Source organism: Halichoeres trimaculatus, unplaced genomic scaffold, assembly GCF_033239565.1.
Source record: "Halichoeres trimaculatus isolate MK-OKI-2021-1 unplaced genomic scaffold, fHalTri1.1 fHalTri1_scaffold_9, whole genome shotgun sequence".
Classification (NCBI taxonomy): Eukaryota; Metazoa; Chordata; class Actinopteri; order Labriformes; family Labridae; genus Halichoeres; species Halichoeres trimaculatus.
This window is the reverse complement of record NW_027437188.1, coordinates 7,509,572-7,535,124: the sequence shown is the minus strand read 5'-3', so window position 1 is coordinate 7,535,124 and position 25,553 is coordinate 7,509,572. Positions and strand designations below refer to the sequence as shown.

Sequence of the window (25,553 nt, the reverse complement as noted above, 5' to 3'; positions counted from 1 at the left end):
AATCATTTTGTGAGATTAACGACTCCATATCAAACTGGCTCACACTGCGGTGTTAGAGCAGGTACACCCATTCAAATTGAGCTGTCATTTCCCCTCCGATCATAAGATGGCTGCCGTTGGATGGTTGACGGTGTTGTCATGGAAATGAGTAGTAGAAAAGATAATCTGTTTCCATGGCAAAAAATGTCACTTGTCTGAACGTACAGTAGCAGTGCCACTCGTGTTCAACACTCACTAACAGTGTCATGCTCTGCCCACACATGCAATGCTTCTGATTAACAAGGAACACTTCTGAAATTCAGCAGCAGATTCACTCTGCAGAGGAGACCTGACGTTTTTAAAACTTATATTTTTGAAATACTATGCTGTGCTCTGCTTGACGCACACTAAACACCTTTAGGCTGAGTACACTTTGAAGTAGAAGGCTGAGATTCACATTTAAACATCCATCTGAAGTTGATGTTTAATTAATGTCACAAATCCCCTGCTCAAATCCAAACTAAACTAGTTGTCAAATCCCCTGCATCCGCACACCACGGGCACAGCTTGTGGTGTTTTAACATGCAGCTTTAATTTACAGTATTACTTAATGCTCTGTCTAAACTGAGGCATTAATCCACAAGGCTTTACAATAGCAATGATTGAACTTCTGATCAGTGTGTGTCTGTGTGTGTGTGTGTGTATCTTGCACAGGGAGCTGGAGCTGTCATCTGTGTCTGAGACAACTGAAGGAAAAGGCCTCAGCCTACATCACCCTCACTTAATCTGCTGGAGCTGCGCCTCATCCTCTTGGCCCTTCGTCCTCTCCCTAAACTCGTCTTCATCACTCCTCTCTGTGAGCCTCTGCTGCTCCCCGCCTCCACGTCCTCTCCCTCTTCTTCCTCCCCTGCCTCCTCCTCTTCTTCAATCTGGCCCGGTGACCTTTGACACGACCAAGCACACAGCATCCATCTTTGAACGTCCGTCCAGCAGAGCGCCAGCCTCAGTCTCCTCGTGTCACTCACACTCCCCGATGTGCTTGACCTGAACCCCCTCTTCCCGTCTCCTTCTTGCTCTGTCTCAACAGAAGAATTCATCAGCTGGCAATAAGTTTGCTAGTGAGACAGTCACTCCAGCCTGCCAAGGGCACTTCAGAGGCATACTACTCCACAGGAACCCTCTTAAGGGCCCTCAGAAGAGCCCTAATGATCTTCAGCTGCAACTCAGTCAAGTAGTGAGTGAGAATTAATAGGATGGATAGGTGTTAGGCCGAGGACAGGGCATGGGAGACTCTGGATAACCATGGAGCGGTATGTTTCGGTGTTAGCCAACTGTGAAATAAACACCTAACCAAATTTGATCCCCTCCCTCCTGTCCCTTACTGCATACAGCAGAGGCGAGACGTTGAACTCGTGTGTCTGCAGGGCTTGCTGCCGCTGTACAGTTTGAGAGGGGGATGAATTGTACAGAATTCAGACTGATTCTCTATCTACACACTCTTAAAGTCCCTCCTCACTGACAAACAATGAGCATCTGGTCAGGAACTTTCTCTGACCCCACTGAGTCCTCTCTTCTTGCATGTGGTCTCCACAAATACGTGATGCATTTTGGGATAGACACTGAAGGATTTTAGCGTCCGGATGTGATCGTCAGATGAGAGAGAGATGGATTTTCTTCTAATCAGCTATCTCTGATCAAACTGTGTATTTAAAAATGACATTTTAGGCTTAGCTCCTGTCATAAATCCTTTATCTGACCTTTATCTGCCCTTTCCATCTATGAAACAATGACTGTGAAGCCAATGCAAGACTGAAACGCTCCCGGTGCTTGGTGTGTACTATCTGTGTGTTAAGAATGTAGGACGGATGTGTGGACAATGCAGATCTTTGTCTGGCCTGTGCAGAGGCCCCAAAACTTTTTTTTTATGATGCTTTTTTTATTTAAGTCACATTTGCATGTTGTTATTTCATTTCTTTTTAAAGACTTTGACTGAAATTGAAAAGAAAGCACACTTAATTCGCAATAATGTGTTTGTGATATGAACTATTTTGGCCAAACTGGGTGTGTTTTAAACTTTTTGTGCGTGCCTGTGTGTCTGTTGGTGTGAGCTCTACAGTAATTGTAGCCAGCCCCATGCTGGGTGGTGAGGTGACTGAGCAGCAGGTAATGTGAATGTAAAGAGGTCAGCTTTATCCTGTTAAAGGGATTTAACAGAGGTGGCATAAAGGCTTTATTTCAGAAGTCTAAAAGTTTTTGTCCAAAGCCAGCACCTACAAATAGAATAGTTTCAAATCAAACTGAAAGACTGGCAGGTAAATTTTTCTTTTCTTTTCTTTGACGCTGTCCACTCTCCCAGTCTTCATACTTAGCTGAGCTCTACTAATCTAAAGGTTGTAATTTTATAATCAGAAGACAAAATAGGAGTATCTCCTTGCTAAACTGAAACACATCAAATCCTCTTTTTAACATCAGTTCCTTTAAAAAACAAAAGTTTTGTGTCAAAGTACACACCTCTTCACTTTATGTACTGCTTTTCAGTCCTGTGTACTAAAACAAGCAGGTTTCTATTCTCAAGCCCATTTCCTAGCAGGGGTGTGCCCAGACTTTTTGACCAGTGGGGACCCAAAACAGTACAGAGACATGTTTACACTTACTGTTACACTAATAACATCGACTCTAACCACAACATTAAGATGTCAATCAGCTTTTAGCAAACTGTATTTTCTTTTCATTACCTTTAAAAGTATAAGAACACACAGCAACATGTACTGGTTATTTTCTTAGCTTACTTCCATGAAGGTTTAGTGTGTTGTTTCAGAAAATGGGTAAAAATGGAAAATAATATTTATAAGTATGTTGAAATTGTTGAACACAAAAGCTGTTTTTCTTAACTTAAAAAAAATATATATATTAAGAAGGACGTTGTCTACAGCGGCTGCCAAAACTCAGCCTAACTGCTAATTGGCTAATTGATTTCCATGCTAGTCATGTTTTAGTTCTGCTACATTACCTGCTAGTTGTTTATGATTGAATTTGAGTGTGTTATGAGAGTGTTGGAGCTGATGAATTAAGCCCCGTTTCCACCAAGTGGTTCATTTCAGTTTGTCCCGGCTCCTTGGACAGATCCCCCAATAACCAAGACAAGCCATTCCATTTTTTGGGACCTTTACATAGGGGTGGTAGACTAAACCGATCTGATCTCGGAAGGTGGAGCTACAACACAGCAGATCTTTGATTGGTCGAAAAAAATCGTCACTTATCGTGCAACAGCTGCTGCATTTCTCCTGGCGGCACACAGACTTCTCTGAAACAAAATTTTTTACAAAGAGCTACATGCCAACCACAGAGAGGACGAACTGCTGGATGTCTTCCATTGTTGCTCTTTGTTTACTGTGTCATGTATTTGTTTTTCTGGATTTATTAGCGGGGTAAACTGTCGCGCTTCTATGGCATCATGCTATTATGTTACTGATGTGGCTGTCAGCATCCGGCTTATACACTGCCTACGACACAGTTGGCTGTGGAAACACAAACAGGCAAACCCGTACCAAACCGTACTGATCTATACCGGACTGCTTGGTGGAAACAGGGCTTAAGCCTTCGCATTTGACAGTAGCATTTGATGATACTGCAAATTTTGCAGAAGAAAAGGGAGGTGACATACGTTGAGGTAGGGCTTGTGGTCTGTGTTGTTTCAGCACCTGGTAGGAGTTTTGAGGGCATGCAGGCTATGTACGCAGACTTCTGCGTGAGTACAAGGCTAAGTGAGCCCACAGGGTTTGACACAGCAAAGATTCAACAGTAAGTCTAAATCAGGTTTGACAGAGGAGAAGAAAAAAATCAAAGTTAAGGATTTTTGGGTGACACTAGGGGTGGCCAATTAGATTTCAAGGGAGGCCCATGCCCCCTCTGGACGCACCCCTGCTTTTTGGCTGAGAATAGTTCCTCTTTGTGATTCCACAAAACAGCTAAAGACGTCTCTGATAACTATCTGCACAACACAAAGACCGTTGAGGGTCATTGATTTTATTTTTGCAATGAAGCAAAGCTCTTTGTTGCTAGCCCTGAGCGATATTCCACAAAAAACCTCTGTCCTTTAAAGATCAAACACTCTACATTTTTGCCTTGGGTAGTCCTTCTTCCCTAAACCACTCCTGTAGCTTAACCCACTTCAAAATAATGAAAGAACAGTGAACTCAAACAAAAAAGCGTGCAAGCTTGTTGTCTTGCCGAGTTAAACAAGCTGTTTTATCATCTTTATGTCCTGTAAAACACGACTCAAGTCGTGTTGTATCAGTTCAACAGCTGTCTGTCTGCTCCGAACGTTACTAAAATAAATCAGTGCTTCGTCACGTAAGTGTTAAGACTTCACTCAGTTTGCCGTTATGAGAGGATCCAAACAGCCAGCCAGCATGAGTTTTTGGAGCTTGCACTGAGAAAAAAAATGTCTTAATTCTTTTATACCCAAAGACCCAGTGTGTCAACCAGTGTAACTGGACTTCTTAAAGCAAAGGGCACAAAGCAAGATGGTGCATATGAGGATTTAGGAGGATGTTTTCAATATTCAAGACATCCATCCATTGACCTGTGAGCTTTAAGCTTAGAGACAATAGCTGTAAATAGAAGATTTGATTAAAGGCAACAAATTGCCACGTCTTACTATCTTTTAAATTCTTGTGTACATATCAAATCATGAAACAGGTTGAATTATGTTTCTTTTTCATCAAATGACCACCTCATTTAAATGCTGCATCATGTCTCTGAGAAGAGGCTTGTGGGATCAGGTGGCTTATGAGAATGTACCTAACCTGTAACCGTGTTTGCCATCTGATGCAGAAAGACATAAGGTGCAAAAACTGTGCTACCCTGTGATTCAATGTAACTCCACTGATGCATGAATGACGCCTGAAATGTTTCTGTTTTCATATTTGGATACGGTGAGCATTACTTTTTTTTAGAATTATGATGAGAAAAGACCTTTAACGTTTTTGTTTTTTGATTGTTTGGTCACATTTTGCACAGTGTGGCTGCAAAGCTCTCCAAGTGTGTTTGCCTCTGTGTGTATGGGTGTGTGCAACCATTCGAAAATATAGGAAGGTCAGAAAAAAGCAAAGCAAACCAAAAGAGATATTTGTTAATACACTGTTTTTGTTTTTTTTGTTTGTTTCACTCCGTTGAACCTGCATGGCACAGCACTGCTATGAGAAGAAATGCTGAGTGAAGTTTAAAAGCTAGTTGCAAATTTCACAGAATGCATTGGGATTTAGGACAAAGCTTTTTTCCATCACAGTATCTTAAGTGTTTTTTATATACCAGCAAAACCAATAGTGTCCAATCAAAGAGTGTTTATTTCCAGAAAACAATCAGCGCTATCACTTAGACTAGAAGTGTTTGGATGGAAATAGATTGATGAAATAATATCTAATGATGACACTAGAGGAAAATATAGGATATGTTTGTGTGTTGGGTGGATGATGACGATGATGATGATGTCTGAAAAGCCTTTATATGGGGAGTTAACTAGCACTTATTAGGAGAAGCATGGTGGAGTCAAACTCATCTTGATTGTACTGTCTGGGGAGGGTGGGAAAGCCATGTTTGGGGTTGTGGAGGGGTGTCGGTGTGCTTACTTAATGAGACTTGAGCCTTCCCTTTGTACAAATGGACAAACCAACATGCTGGTGGTGGTGGTGATGGAGGTGGGGGTGGGGGTGGGGGTGTGTGGGGGTGAGTGGGTCAAACAAAGGAACCTCCAGGGCTCAGACTGACACCATCACCTCACTACCCCCCCCTGTTTTAAAGCCGTTTGGTCGGCTCAGTCAGAGGGTTGAGACTTTGGGCCGCTCCAGGCCTCTCTTGTAAATCTTTGTTCTGTGATCTTGCTTGCACTTTTCTTTGTTCATTTCCCAAAAATAAGAAAGTAATTGTAAGTGTGTGTGTGTATGCAAGTGAGTGTGTGCGTGTGTGAATGCGGGCGCACTTTTTTATTTTTGATCTTTGCATTTTTTCAAAGTAATTGTCTGTTGTAAACAACACTGGATAAAGATGAGTTTTTCATTTGTATTTTTTACCTTCGGAGGAAGATGAAATCTTCTTGGACATTTTTTTAGCCCCTCCCTCCCTCCTCTCCCTCTCACTCTCCTGTTTTCTCTTTCTGGTACCTGGGAATGCTTTGAAATGTGGACTGTGACCGCAATGCTGTCATAACTGCTGTCAGTCATTCTCTGTGAATTCATCCCACTTTCTCAATTTACCCAGTTTTTTCTCTCTTCCCCTCGACTCATTTTTTTCCATTAAAATGATGAGATTGAAAAACGATCTGTACTGTTGTGTTAACATTGTGCGTGTGCATGCATGTGTGTGTGTATGTGCATTTGTTTGCTCTACTTCCTGGGGTATTAATCACTGACTTTTTTTTTTGGACAGTAGTCACTCGGTCTGTCTGCTCGTCTGGTTGTCTGTATTGTTGCCAACTAGGACAACTCACCAGTCAGTTCAGCCATTTTTCTGGGGAGGACTTTCCAGCCCTCATGATTCCTCCCTCGCTCTCAGTTACTCTTGTGTGCTCGGAGCTGAAGCCAACACAAACCATCTTTTCCTCTTTCGCCGGGCAGATAAAAATCTATCAAAGCAGCGTGTTCAAAGTCAGCCTTCAAACCCTGAATAACTAATTATCATTTCCAATTTAAATACACTTTGCGGCTAAAACGCTTTGACTAGGACTCCTTTTTTCTGTTTTTGCAGCACTCTCCAAAAATATTCTGACCTCTTCACACATTTCAAAAAAAGGAGGACTATGAATTGACAAAAGATTAAGAGACGGTATTGTTTTGCTGTAGCCGGCCTGCAAAACTGCAGATGGAGGGACAAAAGAGCCCCGTTGTGTGCAATTGTTTTTGAACAACAGCGCGGAAGAGAACACACTTTGCTATTCAGGGCAGGTACAGTTTTGCTATTTGTGATGTATTCCTGGAGATGAGACATTCATCATCGCTGCTGTGTTGGCCAGACCTGGCTGAGCAACAGCAGCAGGGTGAAGTCAAGCTGATCAACAATTCCATTTTTCCCCCTCAAACATGTACCTGCTTCCTTCCAGGCGCCAGAAACCTGGAAACCAGCGCACACTTGGTTCCTAAGGGGAATATAGGTATTTTTAACAGTATGGTCCAAAAAAAACTCCTTTATCCATCCTTTGGCAGAGCTCCAACCGATCCAAAATCCTGCACAGCACCCCCAACCCACTGCTATCCTGTGCACACAGAAACCCACACATGACTGCCACACACAGGCAAACACACAGACACACACACAGACCCACACACACTGTACAATATGCACATGCACACACAGCCCGAAGCCGCTTTCTTCTTATGAGCTTCATTACTCTGACCCCAGTCTCCCTTTCATATCTCTAAGGATGTTTATGCAGTGTGTGTGTGTGTGTGTGTGTGTGTGTGAGTGTGTGTGTGTGTGTGTGTGTGTGTGTGTGTGTGTGTGTGTGTGTGTGTGTGTGTGTGTGTGTGTTTTCCACTGAATACCCAAAAGAATGTGTATGTATATGTATTTAGGGCCAGAGTAAGTGTGATTTAACTGTGTGCATGTGCAAGGATGTGCATACTTATTCCAATGTGGGGGTACTTTACTATGTGTGTTTGTGCGTGTGTGTGTGTGTGTTTGTGTGTGTGCATGCGTGCGTGTGTATGACTTCCCAGCCAATTACCACATCTACCAGACAGACTGAGACTGCCTGGGCCCTGCCAGCCAATCAGAGAGGGGCTGCGCACTGCCGGGCCGGAGGTGGTTGCTATGGGAACCAGGAGGCCTGTTTGCATGGTGGCTGATGGAAGAGTGATGGATTACAGTAATGGGATGGAGGGAGGGAAGGTGGGAAGAAGATAGGGAAGGAGTAGGGAAGAAAACAGGGAGGGAGGTAAAGGAGAGAGGTGAGGATGGGAGGAAGAGAAAGACGGAGGGAGTGAGGGCTTTGGGAGAGAGGAGGGAAGGAAAGGGACAGAGAGGTGGTGGGAGGTTGAGGGAGGGAGAGAGGGGGAGACAGACTCATACATAAAGATATTGGAAATGTATGAATGCATCTGAAATGAAGCGACTTAAAAAGATGAAAAAACAGAATGAGAGAAAATGATAAAGGGAGAGTGGGGGAGGACTGGAGGGGGAGAAGATATTGGGAAATGGGGTTGGGGGGTTGGAGTTGGAGGGAGAGGGCTGTGTGATTGAATTCCTCTCTTTCCCTCTTCTGTCTGGGCTGAGATGTGTGTCTGGCCATCTGTCCTTGGAGCAGAGCGAGAGGTAAGAGTGTGGAAAGATGCAGTCTCACCTTTTTGCCTCCTCAGCAGCACTGCAGTCAGAGAGAACAAGAGCTGGTTCAGGCCTCTCCTGGACCCCTCCAGACCTGCTGCAACAGAAAATATAACATGAGGAAAGTACAATAAAATGATGCACTTAAATGAGCTGTATGGACTGTCAGAGCTGTAATAAATGTACCCAGTGCTGCCATATTAACTTTGCTACATTAGCATAGATCCTAATGTAAAGAATTGGAAATCAGAGTGGAGAAGAGGTGTTTCTTCAACCACCAAAAACAGAGCAGATGTGCTTCTTTGCACCATGTTTGTGGGCCCCGTTTGCGTGTAATACAAAAATAATTTTACATTCTTCTCAAAAGCAACAAATATTGAAAGGGGCAGCTTTGGGTTTGACTTTCACCCTCAGCCCTTTGCCTTAAGTCACTCCCATAGGCTGTATAAAATACAGATGCAGTCACAAAAGCACAAGCTAAAGGCTAGTTTCTAAAACAGAGGGGCTAAGCTGTACATCCATAACATCCATTTGAACCTACAGTCAACAGTTATTCTGTAGTGGACTGTTCAAGCTTGAGAGTCTGTCAATAAAATGAAGAGTGAGGTTACGTTAGCTCTGATTGGTAGATGACTGGCAGACACATAACCAAGATTCACTAATGTTACACATTACAGACACATCTCAGAGCACTGGGCTGCCAGCTGTGCTAAATATAGACAGCTACTAAACTACTTACAAACTGACAGTGTTTACTTGTTGTCATGTTAGCCTACAGATAAGTCGGAGCACCGGGATGCTGGTGTTGCCAACATATAGCCGGCTGCTACGTTTGCTTGATGTCACGTTTCAAAACATAGTGCTATGTAACTGAACTGAAAAATACCTTACTTAGTGCGTTGTATCCAGTAAAAAGTTGTATTGAACACAGAAAATTTGTCCCAAGCCAATCTCTATATAATCCCAAAATAAACACACACGTCACTAAAGTAATTTATGACAGTGTGCAGAGACTCTGGACCACAAGGTGGCGAGGGAATGCAAATAAAACAAAGCCTCCTCATAGCATCTTTAACTCCACTTTTCTTTGTTTTCCATAACTTTTTGGATGCAAAGAGATGAGGTAATATCTGTATTTCTAGTCACGTAGCGCTATTGTTTTGAGCATCGCAGCAAGTAAAGTCAGTTTGCAGTGTAGTTGAGTGTTACTCACAGCCTGATGCTCAGAAACATGTCCACAAAACAACATTTAGTGGTATGCATGAGCCAAGTTAACCCGCCACCAGAGCAGAATCAAATTAATTGATGGTAAAACCCACCACTACGGGCGCTAATGGCAAGATTACCGCACCTGTTTGGCTGTTTTAGAGTTGGCAGACATCGTGCTCATGGTATTCCGTTTTACCATAAGACAAAATAAACAAAGAGAATGGATATTCAGGGTTTGAATGACTCCTTTGGAAAAGAATGATCATGAGGAGATGTACAGCAAATTTAGACTAAGGTTATACATTATGGACATGTCTTAGAGCACCAGGCTGCTAGCGGCACAAAATACAACCAGCTACTAACCTACAGTACAAACTTAGGTTTGCTTGTTTTCACATCTCAAACCATATTGCTACGTAACTGCACTGATAAACACCTTACCTCAGTGTGTTGTATTCAGTCAAAAGCTGTCTTGAACACAGAAACAAACACCATAACAAACCTTTGTTAAAAGTCATGTCCTCACGACAGTGTGTGTGAGACTCCGGTCCAGAAGGTGGCAAGGCAGACCAATGAAAACAGATCCTCCTCATAGCATCTTTGAATTGTGGATTATGGACAGGCAAACATAGCAGTGCAGCTCTATCAAGTTTACTCAGAAAGTCTTCATAGGGTCTTAAACCTAACCTTTGATCAACCTCGCAATAAGCAAAGGGCTGGAGTTAAGGTAGGCCTGTAGCCTCTTTGCCCATCAGTCAGCGGACTCACAGGCCTTTAGTTTTTTCTAATTGTTCATAACTCATCACCTCAACATTTTGATATCAAAAGGGTAACATAGTATTAATAAAATGTACCCTTGTACCAGGTGAACAAAGCGGTTAGAGGGTTTAACTATGCTGTAAATATATGCATTTGTTTGTGGGTGTTAATGGGAGCTCCTGGCCTTTCGGTGCCAGCCTCAGGTGGACACTTGGAGAACTGCAGCTTTTAGCACTGCTGTAACGGCTTATTATTATTATTATTATTTTTCAAACTGTAAGTTGCTGTAATGTAATTCCTCTGTCTCTCTGCCCTGTGGCTCACTGTATTCACTGCCCTGCTTCTAAACAAAGACTGAAAAAGCACCCAGACAAACCTGGGAGAAATATGAGGATATCCTTGTTTTATCTGGTTCTTAACTGCAAACTAGTCTGTTAAAACTCAGTCTACATTTAATTTGAACAAGCTATGTTAATAAAGGGACAGACTATAAATCTGCAAAGTTTTTAGGGTGAGGTAGTGGGAGCAGGCACAGTTAACTATTAATTTCCCCTCCTGCTGCAAATAAAGAGTCCTCATAATCAACGTCCAGATAAAGATTTAAACCAATCACATACACAAAGATCTCTGAGTCCCTCTAGATCGAGTAGGAGCAGTGTTTGGACCCTTGTTTTTTCTTACGTGCACATCTTGTCTTTGTACACTTTAACTGTCAGGGAGTGGTTAAGGTTCTGTCATCTTCAACAAACTCTCCTCTCTTCTCTACCAGCGTAACATCACAGTGGTATGTCAGGGGTGGGATACAATTAATCTCAGATTTCCAACTTTCCCCTCTCTGAAAAAACAGCAACAAAAAAATTGGACCTCTTTTTATCAGTGGCCACCATCCTCCTCCATAGTTTGAAAGTCTAAAAATGTGGAAACTAATAAAGTGTTTGATAACAACAAACAGTGGCCTCTAAAAGCCTCTGTGATGGTCACACCTCACAGCTGATAAAAACACATTTCAGTCCCAGGTTCAAACAGGCCCATGCTGATCCACTGAAAATCACTGTGTGAATGACTAAAGGTTTCCAGCATTGTTTTCAAACTAACTTCCACATCACAAGTTATTGTAAGAAGTAATGCCACTAATACATCAAGGTATGTGTGTCCAACCCTGCGAGTTTGCTAGTACTGGTTTCTAATTCATAAAGGTATGAGTTCAAAATAATAAACCTGTTATTATATGTCTTATAGTTAATTCTATACAAACAAGAAAGCAGTTTAATCCTCTTGTGGCAGCCTAAATCAATGTGAAGAGAGATCTGTTTGAACAAGCGCAGAGTCACATGCATCTGAAAGAACAAAACATGCAAACTCACCTGCTTCCAGTGATAGATTTGGAGAGGTGCTGTTGTGAACCAAAATACCCTAAATAACTTAAAGTGTAAACAAAATCAATATGCTCCGAATGTAACAGTTTTAGGTAGAGTTATTTAATTGTTTTTGTTTACTTTTTGGAGAGGCCAAACAGCTACTGAGGACAGTATGTAAAGCACAATTTGAAATCATGAACATTTGACAAAACAAGCAAAGTACAAGTATGTAGCAATCTATTCCAATCCAATTCTACCTTTTTTTTTTCAATAGCCACAAAAAACTGGACAGGTGCAATGAAAATTAATGAATCCTGAATATTTTGTCCATGTCTAACGACAAAGTTAAAAGCAACTTTAGCAAAGGAACCCGATAACAACAATAATCTTCATTACCTAAATTGGATCAATATGACCAGAGCCCAAAGGCCATTAACAATCAGGTTGGGTAATTAACATTCTAACCAGCTGATCAATCGAGTGACTGGGATCAATGTAAATCAAAGCTCAAGGTCTTCAGGAGCCACAAGAAGCTTTTCTAGAAGTGTGACTTCAAAAACAGCTCACAGTGCCATTAAACAGCCTTTAAAGAGTGATGTTAAAGCTTCCTCTGCTACAGTGTCTCACTCTCACTGTTTCCTGTTGAACCTCTCCGGGTTCCCTCTCATTGACAGACAGCGACTGAGGATGCTTTTGAGTCAAGGATTAGGCTAAATCTGCGTCTGGGGAACCCAACTCTCTGTGATCTTTTTCAGCGACAAAGCGCTACTCCAGTCAATTAAAGACGCAGTCCACTCAAATTAACTTCTGGGCCAAATCAAAAACATGAAAGATGTTTTAAAAAACACACCACAGCGTCAGTTCAGTACGTTCTCCTGTCATTCAAGGTGTCACATGTAATGACTGTCTGCCACAGTCTTCACTTTGAAGGTGTTTTATGGCTCTGAAGTCATCTGTCGAGACAAAGCTGTAATTTGCTTGTTTTGAGTGCTGATAACAAAGCCCATCAATGATTGGATCATCAGTTTGTGGAATGAGTTTTTCCAGGTAGATGAACACCTGAATAATCTGCATTGCAATAGTGTTCAAAAGGGGAGACAGACTTCTGAGGTGAACTTAAAACCACAATTCAACACTGCAACCTAGAGGCAGACTTTAGCAACAACACTAGTTCTACTCGGATATAAATAAAGTAATACCCACTGGAACAGAGCAACATCAGTCTGAGAAACACACGCAGAGAAAATACAAACAATTCATCATGTAAATGAGAAGAACAGTATTGATTACATAAAAGCAGAAGTGCATAATGAAAACGAAAAATCTATTGTTTGCTGTAACTCTATGAGTTTAATGTGTTTTTTTTTCCTCTAAAAATAAACTGTTGACGTGAGTTTAAAAAAAAACAAAAAAAAAAAACAGCACGCTAAGTCCATAAATAAATAAATAAATCTTATGCTTTAAGTCATTTATGTTATTTTCTGGGTCTTTTTTTTACTAACCCCGCTTCCCCTGAATACATCTTTTACATGTTCCAATGTAAAATGAGGGGAAAAAAAGTAAAGGAGAAAACCATCACTAATTAATGCATTAATTTTCTTCACATCATAATAAAGCAATGACCCTCAGTGAACACAGTGTGTTGTGCAGTAATGTGTTCGGAGATTTATGCTGATTGGTGAACATAAGAAATGAATAGCTATCAGCAGAGTAATGGGTAAACACAAAGCTGATTAAATAAAGCCGAGCTCTCTTTATCTTATCCCCGATGTTTCTGTTTTACTCCACAATCCACCAGCCTGAGTGTGTTTTCCATTTCATCTCCTCATACTTTTGGTCAGCCAGTGGTTTTTCTTTTATTTTTAATCCAAAAAGGTATCATTTACAACAGAAGTGTGCAGTTATCTATGTCTAGGAAAGCCTATTGCCATCAGTTTCGAGGCTCCTGAATTTAAAAAGAACCAGAATGTGTCCAGGTTGATTGACTATATTTGACATTTATGAGCGATACATCTTTTCTGCCAGTATAGTCAAAAAAGCAAAAAAACACCTATAAGAGAATACCACCTGAGTTTGTGCTAAATCAGATTATAGTTATTTTATGTGTGGGGAATTTTGCACTAAATACTTAAAAAAGCACAGAAATATTCGAAAAATGATCGTGATCATAAGTGTATCAGTCTTTTAAAAGCACATTATGATTTTCTGGAAGGTAGGTTTTACATTTGGTGTACAAACTGAGACAGAAGTCAAGCAAGTGTCTCATTAAAAGCTTTTTCACAGCATTACTAGTGGAAAAAATATATAACAAACCAAACAAATAAAAAGATCAAAATAAAATACATTCTGTCAGCATAGCTTGTCAAAATATATCTAAATATCCCAGTGGATAGCTGTAAAGAAGGAGTTTTAAGATGATATTAAGCTCAAACTCTAACATTAGGACTAAGGCTTGGTGTGAGGAATCTCTCCTCTGTGTGAGCCTTTTTCTCTTTCATAGGTCAACAGCACCATGCCTGAATGGATGGTCTCAAAGAGTCTGTGTCAGGAGTCAGGCAGGTCAACCACAATCCTACTGGCACACCTGAGTGTCATGGAGGTGCAGAGGTCCTGAGGAGACAGACGGAAGCAGCCAGTGACTGCTCTTAGAGAGCAGGTAATACAGCTGCAGCCTGCACTTCTCCATGGCAGGGACAGTGATGGAAGAGGTGAGGATGAACTCAGCGATGATGGTGTCAAAGTTCACCATGACTGCCTCTTACAGAAAGAAGTTCTGTTTCTGCAGCTAGAAGAACAACCTTTGTTGTCCTTTTTTGGTACAGAAGCTGATGTTCAGATTTTTTGAACATAGAAATGTGTTTGACTGGTTATGGGACTGAATGAAACTGACAGGGGTGCATTTTTATTGTTATTAATTTTACTATTAATTTGATTGAATTTACAATGCAAGCATGCTACAACAGATATTCAGGTTATGTTACATCCAGCCATTGGAATAAAAAAATGCTTTTTTTTAAATCAGAAAATCGTATTTAACATGTAAACTTGACATGTAGCACTTTGTCCAAAATTGCGACAAACAGAAAGGTTTTCGCAGGAGCTTTAAAGTAGTAAATATTTTATCAGGGGTCCACAGTGCTACCCTTAAAGTGTTTCTTCTGTTACACAAACCAACATAACTTTAATAACCATAATATTATTTTTGAGTTGTAGCTAAAGAAATTAACCAGTTCATGTTTTAAACTGAGCTTTTTAAGAATGCAGCATATTCCAACGGCATTTTTCTATACGGAAAAACGTATTCTTTAAAGTAATTTGAAATTTTGTGTATGTTTTTGAATAACTGTAGGGAGGAACTGAGAGTGAAATGATGTAGTTTTGAATCATTCTTTGGTTTTGAAAGTCTCCAGTTAGCTGATGTTTCCTTGAGGCGATTACAGATCTGCATACCAGCTGAAAGAGCAGAGCTCCAACCTGAACCTCTGACCTCACTGGACATGTGAAGAAGTTAAAAATAGAAATTCCTCCTGGAATTGTCACAATAATTGTAAGTAAAAGTGAGAAGAAGAGCACAGAAAGTTCAGTGTGTGAGCAAGTGAGCCTGTGCTGTGCTCGTGGGAAAAATGACACATGGTCAGATATCTGGGTGTTACCTAACCTGGGAGTGAATCAGCGAATTCACACTATCAATAATTCAGGAGATGGACTTTGTTTCACTTAATGGTCAATGCAGTGACTGTGGTCTAATGCATTGAAACACGGCTTAATTGCCACAAGCTTTAGCTGCTTCACCGTTTCTGACTCCTTTCCAAAGAGTTTAACATTCACTAGAAATACACAGCTGTGCATCAGGAATCAGTAAGATTACAGATACAGCAGGCCTAAAAACTGACAGTGCAAAAAATGCATCATAATAAACAACCAGGAAGTGGTACAGTATGACAAATGGAACTGTCCACTTTATGCTTGGAACAAATATAAACACTACATCTTTTATTAGTTTCCACTTCATCATTTTTAAGTTTTGACTCCTTTTGGTGATCCTCCTGTTGAGTTTAGGGAACAATTTAATTCTGCACCATCCCACTCAAACCCCACCTGTGAGAATGAGCTCAGATAAAAGCAGACAGCGATTGAGATAAAAGGTGAAGAGAAGTCACATATAAAAGCCAGACTGTGCTCGCGCTGGACCGTGGCAGCAAACAGGTGCACCAGCAGGTGAGTGGAAACACACACATTCAAACACAGATGGTACAAACAGACTGAACCTCTTCCACACTCTTATCAAGCTGTTTCCGTACACAAACACATTTTACCTTGACCAGAGCAACGTGTATTTACTTTATATGGGTTTTTGTTTTGGCTGTTCAGGGTGGTCAGGAACCATCAGAGCAGGGCTTTCGATCAGGATGCAAACCTTGGTGATTTTGTGTGGATTTCTCTCACTCCTCTTCTCTGCTCGTGCAGATGTTGTGGAGCGTTTTGAGGTTTGGGTTTTTATTCTATTGCCTTATATTGCTTCAAGAAATATTCAGTCAGGATAGATAGGGTTAGGGTGGGTGGGTTATGAGCCTTTTTCTTGTAATTTTTAATCTCAGGATGTACCAGACTGCATGAAGTACTTCTACAAAGAGAAGGTTCCAGAGTGGGGGGCCCATACACCTGGTGCTGTCCATCTCTGTCAGCGTTTTGTCAACAGGTGAGAGAAGAGCTAAAAATGGGATAAGATGTTTGTATCAGACACCGCTTTTTGTTTTAGATCTATTTGTTTAAACCTTTGTTTTTGAATGAAAAATGATTGAGAAAAGAACAGAAGCAAAAAGTACACTGGTATTTTATGACTACACCTACCAACCTGATGTATTAACTAATCTGGGATTATCTGCTATGCGTTTATGTTCTTCTGTATGTTGATATTTCACTGTATCTTGTTTGTGAAAAAAATTGGCCCCCTGCTACAAGCTTATTTGGGCTTACCCTTTCACTCCTCAAGTTTCTAAAAAGTATGATATATATATATATATATATATATATATATATATATATATATATATATATATATATATATATATATATATATATATATATATATATATATATATATAAACTATGCTAAACTAAATGTCCAGGACTAAGCTTTAAGAAGAATAATTTCATAATATACATCAAATATGAGGCTCAAGCTTTTGTGTGGACTTTTACAGTTATGAAACAGGCTAAAAGTGATACCGTTACTGTTGTTTTTGTTGCTATTTTTCCACAGCACATGTTCCAATGATAAGACAAAGATAGGATATTTTACAAGATAACACTATTTAAACATCTTAGACAACTTTTCACTAGATGCAGAGTGATAAGGTGACACTAATTCAAATCTGCTATAAGAATTACTATCTTTTTTTAAAGGAACAGATAACAATATTTAGAAAATAGCACTTACTTTATTATGTTTTGACTACCACTGTGTTACCACTGTGTCCACAGGGGGGCACCAAAGTCTACACAGGTCACATTTTTTTTCACAGAAGCTTTAAGCATCAACATAAAACACTAATTCTGGGGCAAAAAAAAAAAAAAAAAAAAAAAAAAAGGATCTCTCAGTATTTATGATCAGACCTTACACAGAAGTGAGATGGTATGGAGAGTTTATCGAATCCAAAGTCTGAAAAAATTTGAGTTATCTCATGGCACTGTTTTTAAAAGCAGACCATAATACAATAACTTGTTAAAGTTATGTTAAAAGCAACATAAACATTTTGACAGTACTGCACTGAAAATAATTTTAGCTCCTGGCAGAAACCTTGTGTTTGTGCAGGTTTTGGTGTCCCTTGTTGGACATCATGATACTGCTGATTTTCTCCTGTTCATGAGTCATGTTTTCTGACAAATACTCTCATTCTACTACTAATCTATTTAAAGAAAAATGCATTGTTCACTGTGACATTTTCTGCAGAAGAAGCAAAAGGAGGTTGTTTCTTTATCATCTGAATTATTTAAATTGTCTTACCTTCTCCCTTGCCCCTCACTGGGGTTAAACGCGTTAAATTATTTTGACATATAATTGTAAATGCTCACTTCATCTCAGCATCAAATCATTATACTGGTTCTTTACACCTCCAGATACCACTTTGCCACTCTGTATGACACCAACCATCGCATCGCTGTGTACGCTGCATATCAGTTTGAGCCCAGCAATGGAGGCGGCAGAGAGAAAAGGTGGTTTGTAGAGCCTCAGGTTGGTGACACGTTTATTTATGCAGTATGTTTGCATACACAGTGTTTAAATCAGCACCATGCCTGCTTTGATAGGACAGCTAAAGACAGTAAACCAGTGGCATCTGCTGTGTGCTGAAATCTGAGCATTTGTGATGTGCTGCATAGCTGGTTAACATGACATGGCAAGCTGAGATGAAGGATGGATACTGGCTGGGGAAAGACTACCCAGGGATCTACCAAGGAGAGAAACAGGCTCTGAATGAAGACTACACACACTCTGGTTTTGATCGAGGTCACCTCAACCCCAATGGACACCATGCAGGTACTGAGGGTTGGGAGTTGGAGTAGTTTGTGGGTGAGGCAGTAGGTGGCAGCAGTGATCAACCAGAGAAAGAAACAGGAGTTCAGTACAAGCATCAAACTTCAGTCCATTCCAGTGGATCCCAGTTACACATCACACACACCAGAACAGGAGAGAAAGTGCATGTGATGAGGAATACATATCTTAATCCAGACATCTATGTCTTATTACATTTTGATGTTGGATAGTAAGATGTAAGAGAAAAATACAATCAAATTAAACTAAATTATGACATCATTTGCATCAACCAATCATACAGGAGCATTGACGAGAACTACTTCACGGATTTAGCTATAAATCCACCAAGTTTTTAGCTATCCAGTGTCTCAGCAGCAAATACCCTGAATAGCATATATGAAGGAATCAGCAAGTGCAGTGTTTTGGATCCAAGGTTATAATAGTTTTGGATTTGTTATTTTAGTTTAGTTTTAGTTAGTTTTGACATTTTCCCCCCATTACAGTTTAGTTTGAATTAATTTTAGAGCGGGCGTTCTAGTTTTTATTTAGTTTTGATTTTTGCAGCAAGGCTTAGTTTCAGTTTAATTTAAGTTTTTCCATACCTTATTAACCAGGTGCAGGATTCAAAAAGGTCAGAGGAAATATTTTGTGTTACTGTTTATTTTCAAGTCTAACAAAGTGCTCACTGCTCAGTCAATTCTGTTGCCGAAATGTTGGCTGCTGCCTTAAACACAAGAAAATCATATAAACTTAATATAAAAAATGTAAACATAAATTATATAAAAAATAATGTTAAAATAAAATAGAATATATTGTTTTATATAATTTATGTTAACATAAATTATATAAAACAATATAATATGAGCTTTGATAATTAGAAACTTGTAACAATAAAGGCAGACTCAAATACAACATGTGCCGGATTAATTTAAATCCTAAAGGTTATTAATATTGTCAAAAACAATAACTAAGGACATTTTGTCTATAATTTTGGTTAGTTTCAGTCAGTTTTGTGAGCACAAGATACAGTTTGGATTTACTTATAGTTTTTGTTTTCTTTTCCAGTTTTTATTAGTTTGAGTTAACTGCAATGTATTCTAAATTTTAGATTTCGGTTTTAGTTTCATTTTAGTTAACTATTATAACCTTGTTTGGATCACAATTGTTGATGCATGTACACATTAATTTTTCTATTTTCATTGTTGTTGTTGTTACTGTTATTATTATTATTATTATTATTATTATTATTACAGAGAAACCCTACAACTAGGGAAAAGCAAAATGGATTTGAACACTATGTAATGTTTTTACTGAAATACCAGGGCTTCACTGCTCTTTGGAGAGAAACGAGTTAAACATGTGGAACTTTGCTGGACTGACCACAGCTTATCTTTTTGAAATCATTAGCAGATCTCTTGTTACTGTTGATCATTGATACAACTGCTACAACCAATTTACTCAGGATAATAGACACTGTGTTCCACCTTGTATCTCAAAATTTGATCCAATTATTAGGACATAGGTTTAATAATTGGGTAACTGTGGCTCTTGTTATTAGATTAGCAATGCTGAATTTCAACTTTTTTAAAACCTTGCAGAATAAAGAAAATCAGCTTTTAGATACATTGTTTTGTCCTCTTTCTATCTCAACAAGGGTTTAGTCAATCCCACAACTCTAACTTCACATACGACATGAATCTCTCTTCTGCTTTGTCTTTCAGTCCCCAGCCGTAACGCCACTTTCACCCTGACCAATGTGGTTCCTCAGAACCCAAAGCTAAACCAGAACGCCTGGAGGATCCACGAGTCCCAGCTCACTGACCTGTTCAGGGAGAAGTGCTCTAAAGCCTTTGTGCTGGTTGGTGCCATTCCCTCAGCAGATAACTGGATCATCAAAAACAATGTGAAGCGGGTCAACATCCCAGACTACCTGTGGAACGCCTACTGCTGTGTGGACAACAATGACAGGCCCATTCAGAGTGGTGCTGCTGCAGCCAGGAACACAGAAGACAACTGGGTGGAGAGGCTGGCCCTGGAAGAACTGGGAGAGTTTCTCCAGCAGTTCTCTAATCAACCAGTAGGGGAGCTGTTTTACAACAACTGCAGGGCTTAAATAAAAATGGCCTGATGAAAAACACATTAAAACGAACAACAGATGTTTTAGACAATGATAGAAACAATCCAAGATTCACGCTGATTTCATTACATGCACATGGTATCATTTGAAAGATCCAAGTGTACAACTAACAAGAACCATGTTTGATATCTGACCAATACCTTTTTCACCTGCTTACAGTTGAATATCCACAGACAATCCAGAGCACACAGACCTAGGTGTCTGATTTATTGACACAGGCTGAAACAGTTGTGTACATTAATGAACAAGTTGTTTTTGTCCTTTTTTTGGGGCCCGTTTTATCTGAGTCTGTGTATTTATGTTCCCCCTGTTACTAACCTTAAAAATGTCCTGGTCTTAAATCATGGATTTTTTTCATCAGCACTCTTTAGTTTGGCATACCATTTTGTCAGTTATTACAAACACAAGAAAAAACAGGACTGACAATCTAATGAAAACCTAAAACACCCAAACACCTAATAAATGTTTTTTAAAAGGTCTTTATTGTCATTCAGAATACTGACACAGTCTGTTCAAGTGGTAAGTGATTCAATCCTCATGGACCTGAAACATGTAGAAATACTTTGTAATGATATCGACTTTGCCCATACATTAAGGGGTTTGGGATGAAGAAACTTCAATCAACGTAGGGTCAAAGATTGAGGATCCAACAAACCTGGCCAAGCATAAAACAAGTAAAAGCAGAGAAAGGAGAGGAATCAGCTGACACAGCTGTGTCCGAAAATAGGCCCACCAGCACCTCCAAGGTTCACCAACAACCCTGTCTCTCAGTTGAACAAAAGAGATGGTAATGTACTTTACCTCCTTTGTTCTGGGCAACAGTGTAAGTGAACATATCCTTGTAGAAAGTCTGTGCAGATTTGATATTAATCCTGAAAATTACACATTCATTCATTTAAACAAAAAAAATCAGGTCTCATTGAGAAATTTGAATCAAGACCTGAAAATACTGTTGGTACAGCAGTGTGTGGTAGTATTACAGTATAAATACAACGTTTCAAAGTGGTTGGTTTGTCATCAATCAGAAAAAAGCTGCATTTGCCTGGCATCACTGTTCATGCTTATCAACCTGACCGTCATCTCTCATACATCAACATTTTCTTCTGCATCAGGCAGCTGTTTGCAGTTTTAAAAAAGCCACTGATGGACAAAATGATCCACATACACAGGAAAAAGCAGCTGACTTAATTTAGAGACTTTTTGGTAAAAGATTTAGCAGACAGAGTCAGAAATCTTTTCAGGAGTTGTGAGGTTTTTTTTGGAAGAACATGATGTGGTAAATCTTCAGGACCAATGTGTTGAATCACACACACACAAAAAAGGAACACGAAAAAGAAATGCGGCAAAACATCTGAAAAGACTTGTGTACAATGACAGAAAACGCTGCCCTCCTCAGTGAGTACTGATAAGGATGAGATACATAGGCAACCAGTTACAGACATGCAGAAGCTAGTGTTAGTGACTTACTAAAGAGAAATTATTGTTCTTTGTTGTTCATTTATAGAAATAACTTGAACTGTCATTCTAACAGGAGTATCAGAACATTTTTCAGCAAGTAGTACCAAGCTCCACTGATGATGGATGCATTACATGTAGATATATTCACACTAGATAAGCTATACTGGGCATTAAAGATACAATACCTGTATAATATCTACTGTATGTCTATAGTCTACTATTTATTATCTATCTATCTCCTCAAAAAATAAATTTAATTTTGATTAATGGAATATAATCTAATAATACTAGTCCTGTATTTACCAGACCCGATAAGAGTTCATCAATAAATAAGTGGCGGGTGCAGGCTGTAGCCTGACTGCTGCTTCATTCAAAGCTGACACACATTATTAATAGTGATCTTTCCAAGTTTCTGAAACTGAGTATAATTAGTTGATTATATTGTGACTTCTAATAGTTTGATATCACTGATTAATTAATTAATTAAAGCATAAAAAGAGGGATGTGTAAGATAAATGTCTAAACCTCTGCTGTAGTTTAGTTTGACACATCCATGCTGCTAATGGCTGCAGCAATGTCCTTACTGATTTTCTTACAGTGACATTACAGGACTGAGATAATCAGGGTGTGTCCAGGCAGCAAAGAGAAAGGTTTGCTGCCGTTAGGTATCAAAGACATAATAACCAACAAATATTGTTATTATGAAACATCAAATATTAACCCAGTGAGATGTCTGTAGGGTGAGGGAGTCTCAGTGTTTGATTTCATACCTGAATAACAACCACATCCTGGTCTGTAGAGCGAGCCACCACCTTCACTGTAAGAGAATAAAGTCTATTACCATCCTTCATACTCACACTTATACACACAAATAATGCAAGCTTAAGAACTTTGGGTATGACAATTTTGCATACTGTTTATCAACAATACATAAATCTAATGACTAACTGACCATTTAAGTTCATGTCAAATTATTCAAAGATCCCAAAGATTGCAGAACCATAGTTAATATTCAAAATTCCATAGGCTGCAAAGACGTTAAAATCTATTATGGTTTGCTTTTTTATTTTTTATTTTTTTATTTTTATTTTTTTACTAAAGTAAGTGTCTGATTCACAACTTCTGAATCAGGGTTAGGAGATTGGTTGAGGACAGCGGGTCCTGTTTCAAAACAACTTCACCTAGACCAGTCAGATCCTGACTGATGATCCCAGAGGCAAAAGATATTTTGAACTCACTACCAGCTTTGTGAAACCATTATTGAATTACCAAAAAACTATAAACCAAGCTTTGATTTTTTTATTTTTATGTCTACACTCCACTGGAACAGGTCCTGTTCCTGGAATTTAATACCTTGACTAGTCTGATATGGACTCAATTATTCCAAATAAGCTACAGACTTTGTGAACTCCTTTTTAAAAAAAATCTTAACTTTTTGCAACTATGCTAAAAGAGGAGACACCAACGGTTTAGTATTTTAATGCCCGAGATAAAGGTTGAAAACCCCGGAAAAGCTGTGAAATCTCCATTTATTCATTTTCAGTTTGAAAAAAAAAAAAAGAAAAGAAAAGAAAGAAGATAAGAGTTTTCACAACTCTGCAAATGTGATTTTAAAGTGAACCCTGCAGTGGGCACCAACCATGACCCAAGGTCCATTATCATGCAGCCCCCAGCTTTAATCTTACTGTGTATTACTTGTGGCACTGAAACTAGTCATGTTTTAAATAATGTGTGCATCTACATTTTCTTTCAAGTGCATTGAACAAAAACAAAGTATATTTAGTTTATCACATTTTGGACTGTGGATAGGCTACTTGTATAACCTGAAACTCAGAATGTAAAAATACATTCTGCTGAAACTTAAGAACTCTAACAGGTGACTTCACTGAATGAATTTATTTATCGTGATGGGGGACTGTGTTCCGTATACATCCAGAGTTAAAAAAAAAAAAACACAAAAAAACAAAAACACATTTGAGGACACAGAACTAGAATAAAATTATGAAATGGTGCAGAAATGGCAAAAAAAATGGTGCACAAGAACAATTCACCATACAAAATAAAAATATGTAAGGCTAAAAATTGATGTCTTTATGTTAAAAAAAAGTTTTGAAAATATCACAAAATAACTTGATCAAAACCAGATTCCGATCCCACTATTTAAAAAAATCCGCCCATAATTGCCCCTTATCACCCCTTGATGGATAATATTTTTGAGAAGAAGCTGAGGATGATGATGTTTATACAGCACTAAACAGTAAGACTGCAGCAATCTGACTAGTTATCTGGTAACAAGAGACAATTAAGGGACAGGTGAGGTTTGATTTCACAAGTCTGCAATGATGGCACAAATATGTTTGACAAAACTTATTGCCTGATTTTTGTTTTTCCTCACAGAAATCACCAGAACGGAAGTAGTTAACAAAGAGAGCATTCATGTAACTCTCGTGGTTAACAAATATGTCAGTCAAAGCTGTTGATTCTTGGCCATTTTAGGAAAATAAGGATTAAAAAAAAAGTTTGGAGAACACTCTCGTAGACTCTGAGTTAGTTATAACTAATAAGCTCGGATCTGACAAATCTGGTTCCGGATCAGGACCAGACCGTCAGCAACCGGGGAGACTTCAGGAGCTGCGATGTACAACTTACTTCAGCACTGCCTGAGTGAACACTGGATATTAGACATCTTCTGTTGGCAGGGAAGGAGAAACGGTTCACTGTTCGAAGTGAGTGGCTCCACTCGGTTGGCTTAACTGCGTCAGTGAAGTAAAGTATAAGTTAAAAAACCAGGGGGTGGTATTTTTGTAACGCACCCGTGGGTCCAGTGAAAAAATGCAACCGTTCGAAACATCACCCAATTACAGTTCCTTTTTTCTTTCCGGAGTTTCAGGTTTTTCATTCGGCGTCTGAATGTATATATAGTGAGTCATGTATTTCAGAGAACTGCTCAGTCATCTTGGGGTAAACATACAATAGCAAAAAAAAAGTTTCAGTTTATTTGTTCGGATTACAAAACACGCTGAGCAGTGAGTTGGCTCACACTTTGGTTTGGACAATAAGGCAAGCAAAAAGGTAAGAAAACATTGTGTAGCAAATAGAAAATAATATCTCTCCGGGTAGTTGAAGCTTGGTGACTCTATGTTTTTCAAATAATAAGTAAAAATTACATTTTCGTCACCTTCATTATCTTTAGATAAGACGTACAGCTTACTAAATGTTACTTTTTGTTCATTATGAATCCGCTGTGACATGCAAAACATGTTTTGAAGGAAGGTCAGGTCAGGTTTTGAATGATTCACGAAAAGGAATCGTAGCTTTGTTTTGAAGGAAATAACAAATGCAGTCCAGCGTAAAGTCCCCGTCACTTTCACATTTACTTTCTATTTGACGCCAGAGCATCGTTTGATTTCTTCCGTTATTTTTGTGGTTGTAAAGTTTTCTCGGTTGCTTTGGTGCATTCCTCGAAACAGCGAAATAGTAAGAGCATTTCTCAAAACAGCTCTTACAAATAGCAAAACGTCTGCGAAATAATCCTCCGTTCATCTCTCAAAAGTAAATGTGTGAGAACATGTCAGTGCTAGTGTCATTGTGCATGGATAAGACCATTTCTTAGCCATGTGGTCAGTATAAAGCGCTCTGGAGAGATGTTCTGATGTAAATTATGGCTTAAGTTTTGATGACAGTAATTGTGAATTGTTAGTTCACAGGACGAGGCTGAAGTTGGCATAGTAAGCTGGCATCCGATAAGAATTTTACGGTCCACCTTAAAAATGTCAAATCACCTGGAGATGGCGGTATTCAG

At 39.2% G+C, this 25,553-nt stretch overlaps 3 protein-coding genes and 1 long non-coding RNA gene across 5 annotated transcripts in view; 3 read left to right on the top strand and 1 right to left on the bottom strand.

Moving 5' to 3' along the window:
• The window catches only part of dpf1 (double PHD fingers 1), a 76,822-nt gene extending 71,157 nt beyond the window's left edge, over window positions 1-5,665 (top strand). The window contains 1 exon segment of the mRNA XM_074679612.1: window positions 694-5,665. Within this exon segment, the coding sequence (XP_074535713.1) occupies window positions 694-764 (71 nt within the window). The 3' untranslated portion in view covers window positions 765-5,665.
• Window positions 5,666-15,957: 10,292 nt separating this feature from the next.
• On the top strand, window positions 15,958-20,913 carry LOC141798468 (endonuclease domain-containing 1 protein). Its single transcript, XM_074680431.1, has 5 exons — window positions 15,958-16,108; window positions 16,220-16,320; window positions 17,742-17,856; window positions 18,003-18,159; window positions 19,878-20,913. The coding sequence occupies exons 1-5, from the start codon at window positions 15,968-15,970 to the stop codon at window positions 20,267-20,269; spliced, it is 906 nt and encodes a 301-aa protein (XP_074536532.1). The 5' UTR covers window positions 15,958-15,967; the 3' UTR covers window positions 20,270-20,913.
• LOC141798470 (uncharacterized) lies at window positions 20,810-24,529 on the bottom strand. Its single transcript, XR_012599162.1, has 3 exons — window positions 24,401-24,529; window positions 22,522-22,568; window positions 20,810-20,948 (listed from the first exon to the last, which is right to left on the bottom strand). It is a non-coding gene; the product is annotated as an uncharacterized LOC141798470 (long non-coding RNA).
• LOC141798466 (TRPM8 channel-associated factor homolog) overlaps window positions 24,342-25,553 on the top strand; it is a 38,298-nt gene continuing 37,086 nt past the window's right edge. Inside the window, exon 1 of one of the 2 annotated variants that reach the window (XM_074680429.1) lies at window positions 24,342-24,477. The gene's annotated coding sequence lies outside the window, so the exon portion shown is untranslated. Of the gene's footprint in view, window positions 24,478-24,644; window positions 24,824-25,553 lie in introns of those variants that run through there. The other variant, XM_074680428.1, reaches the window with a different exon arrangement.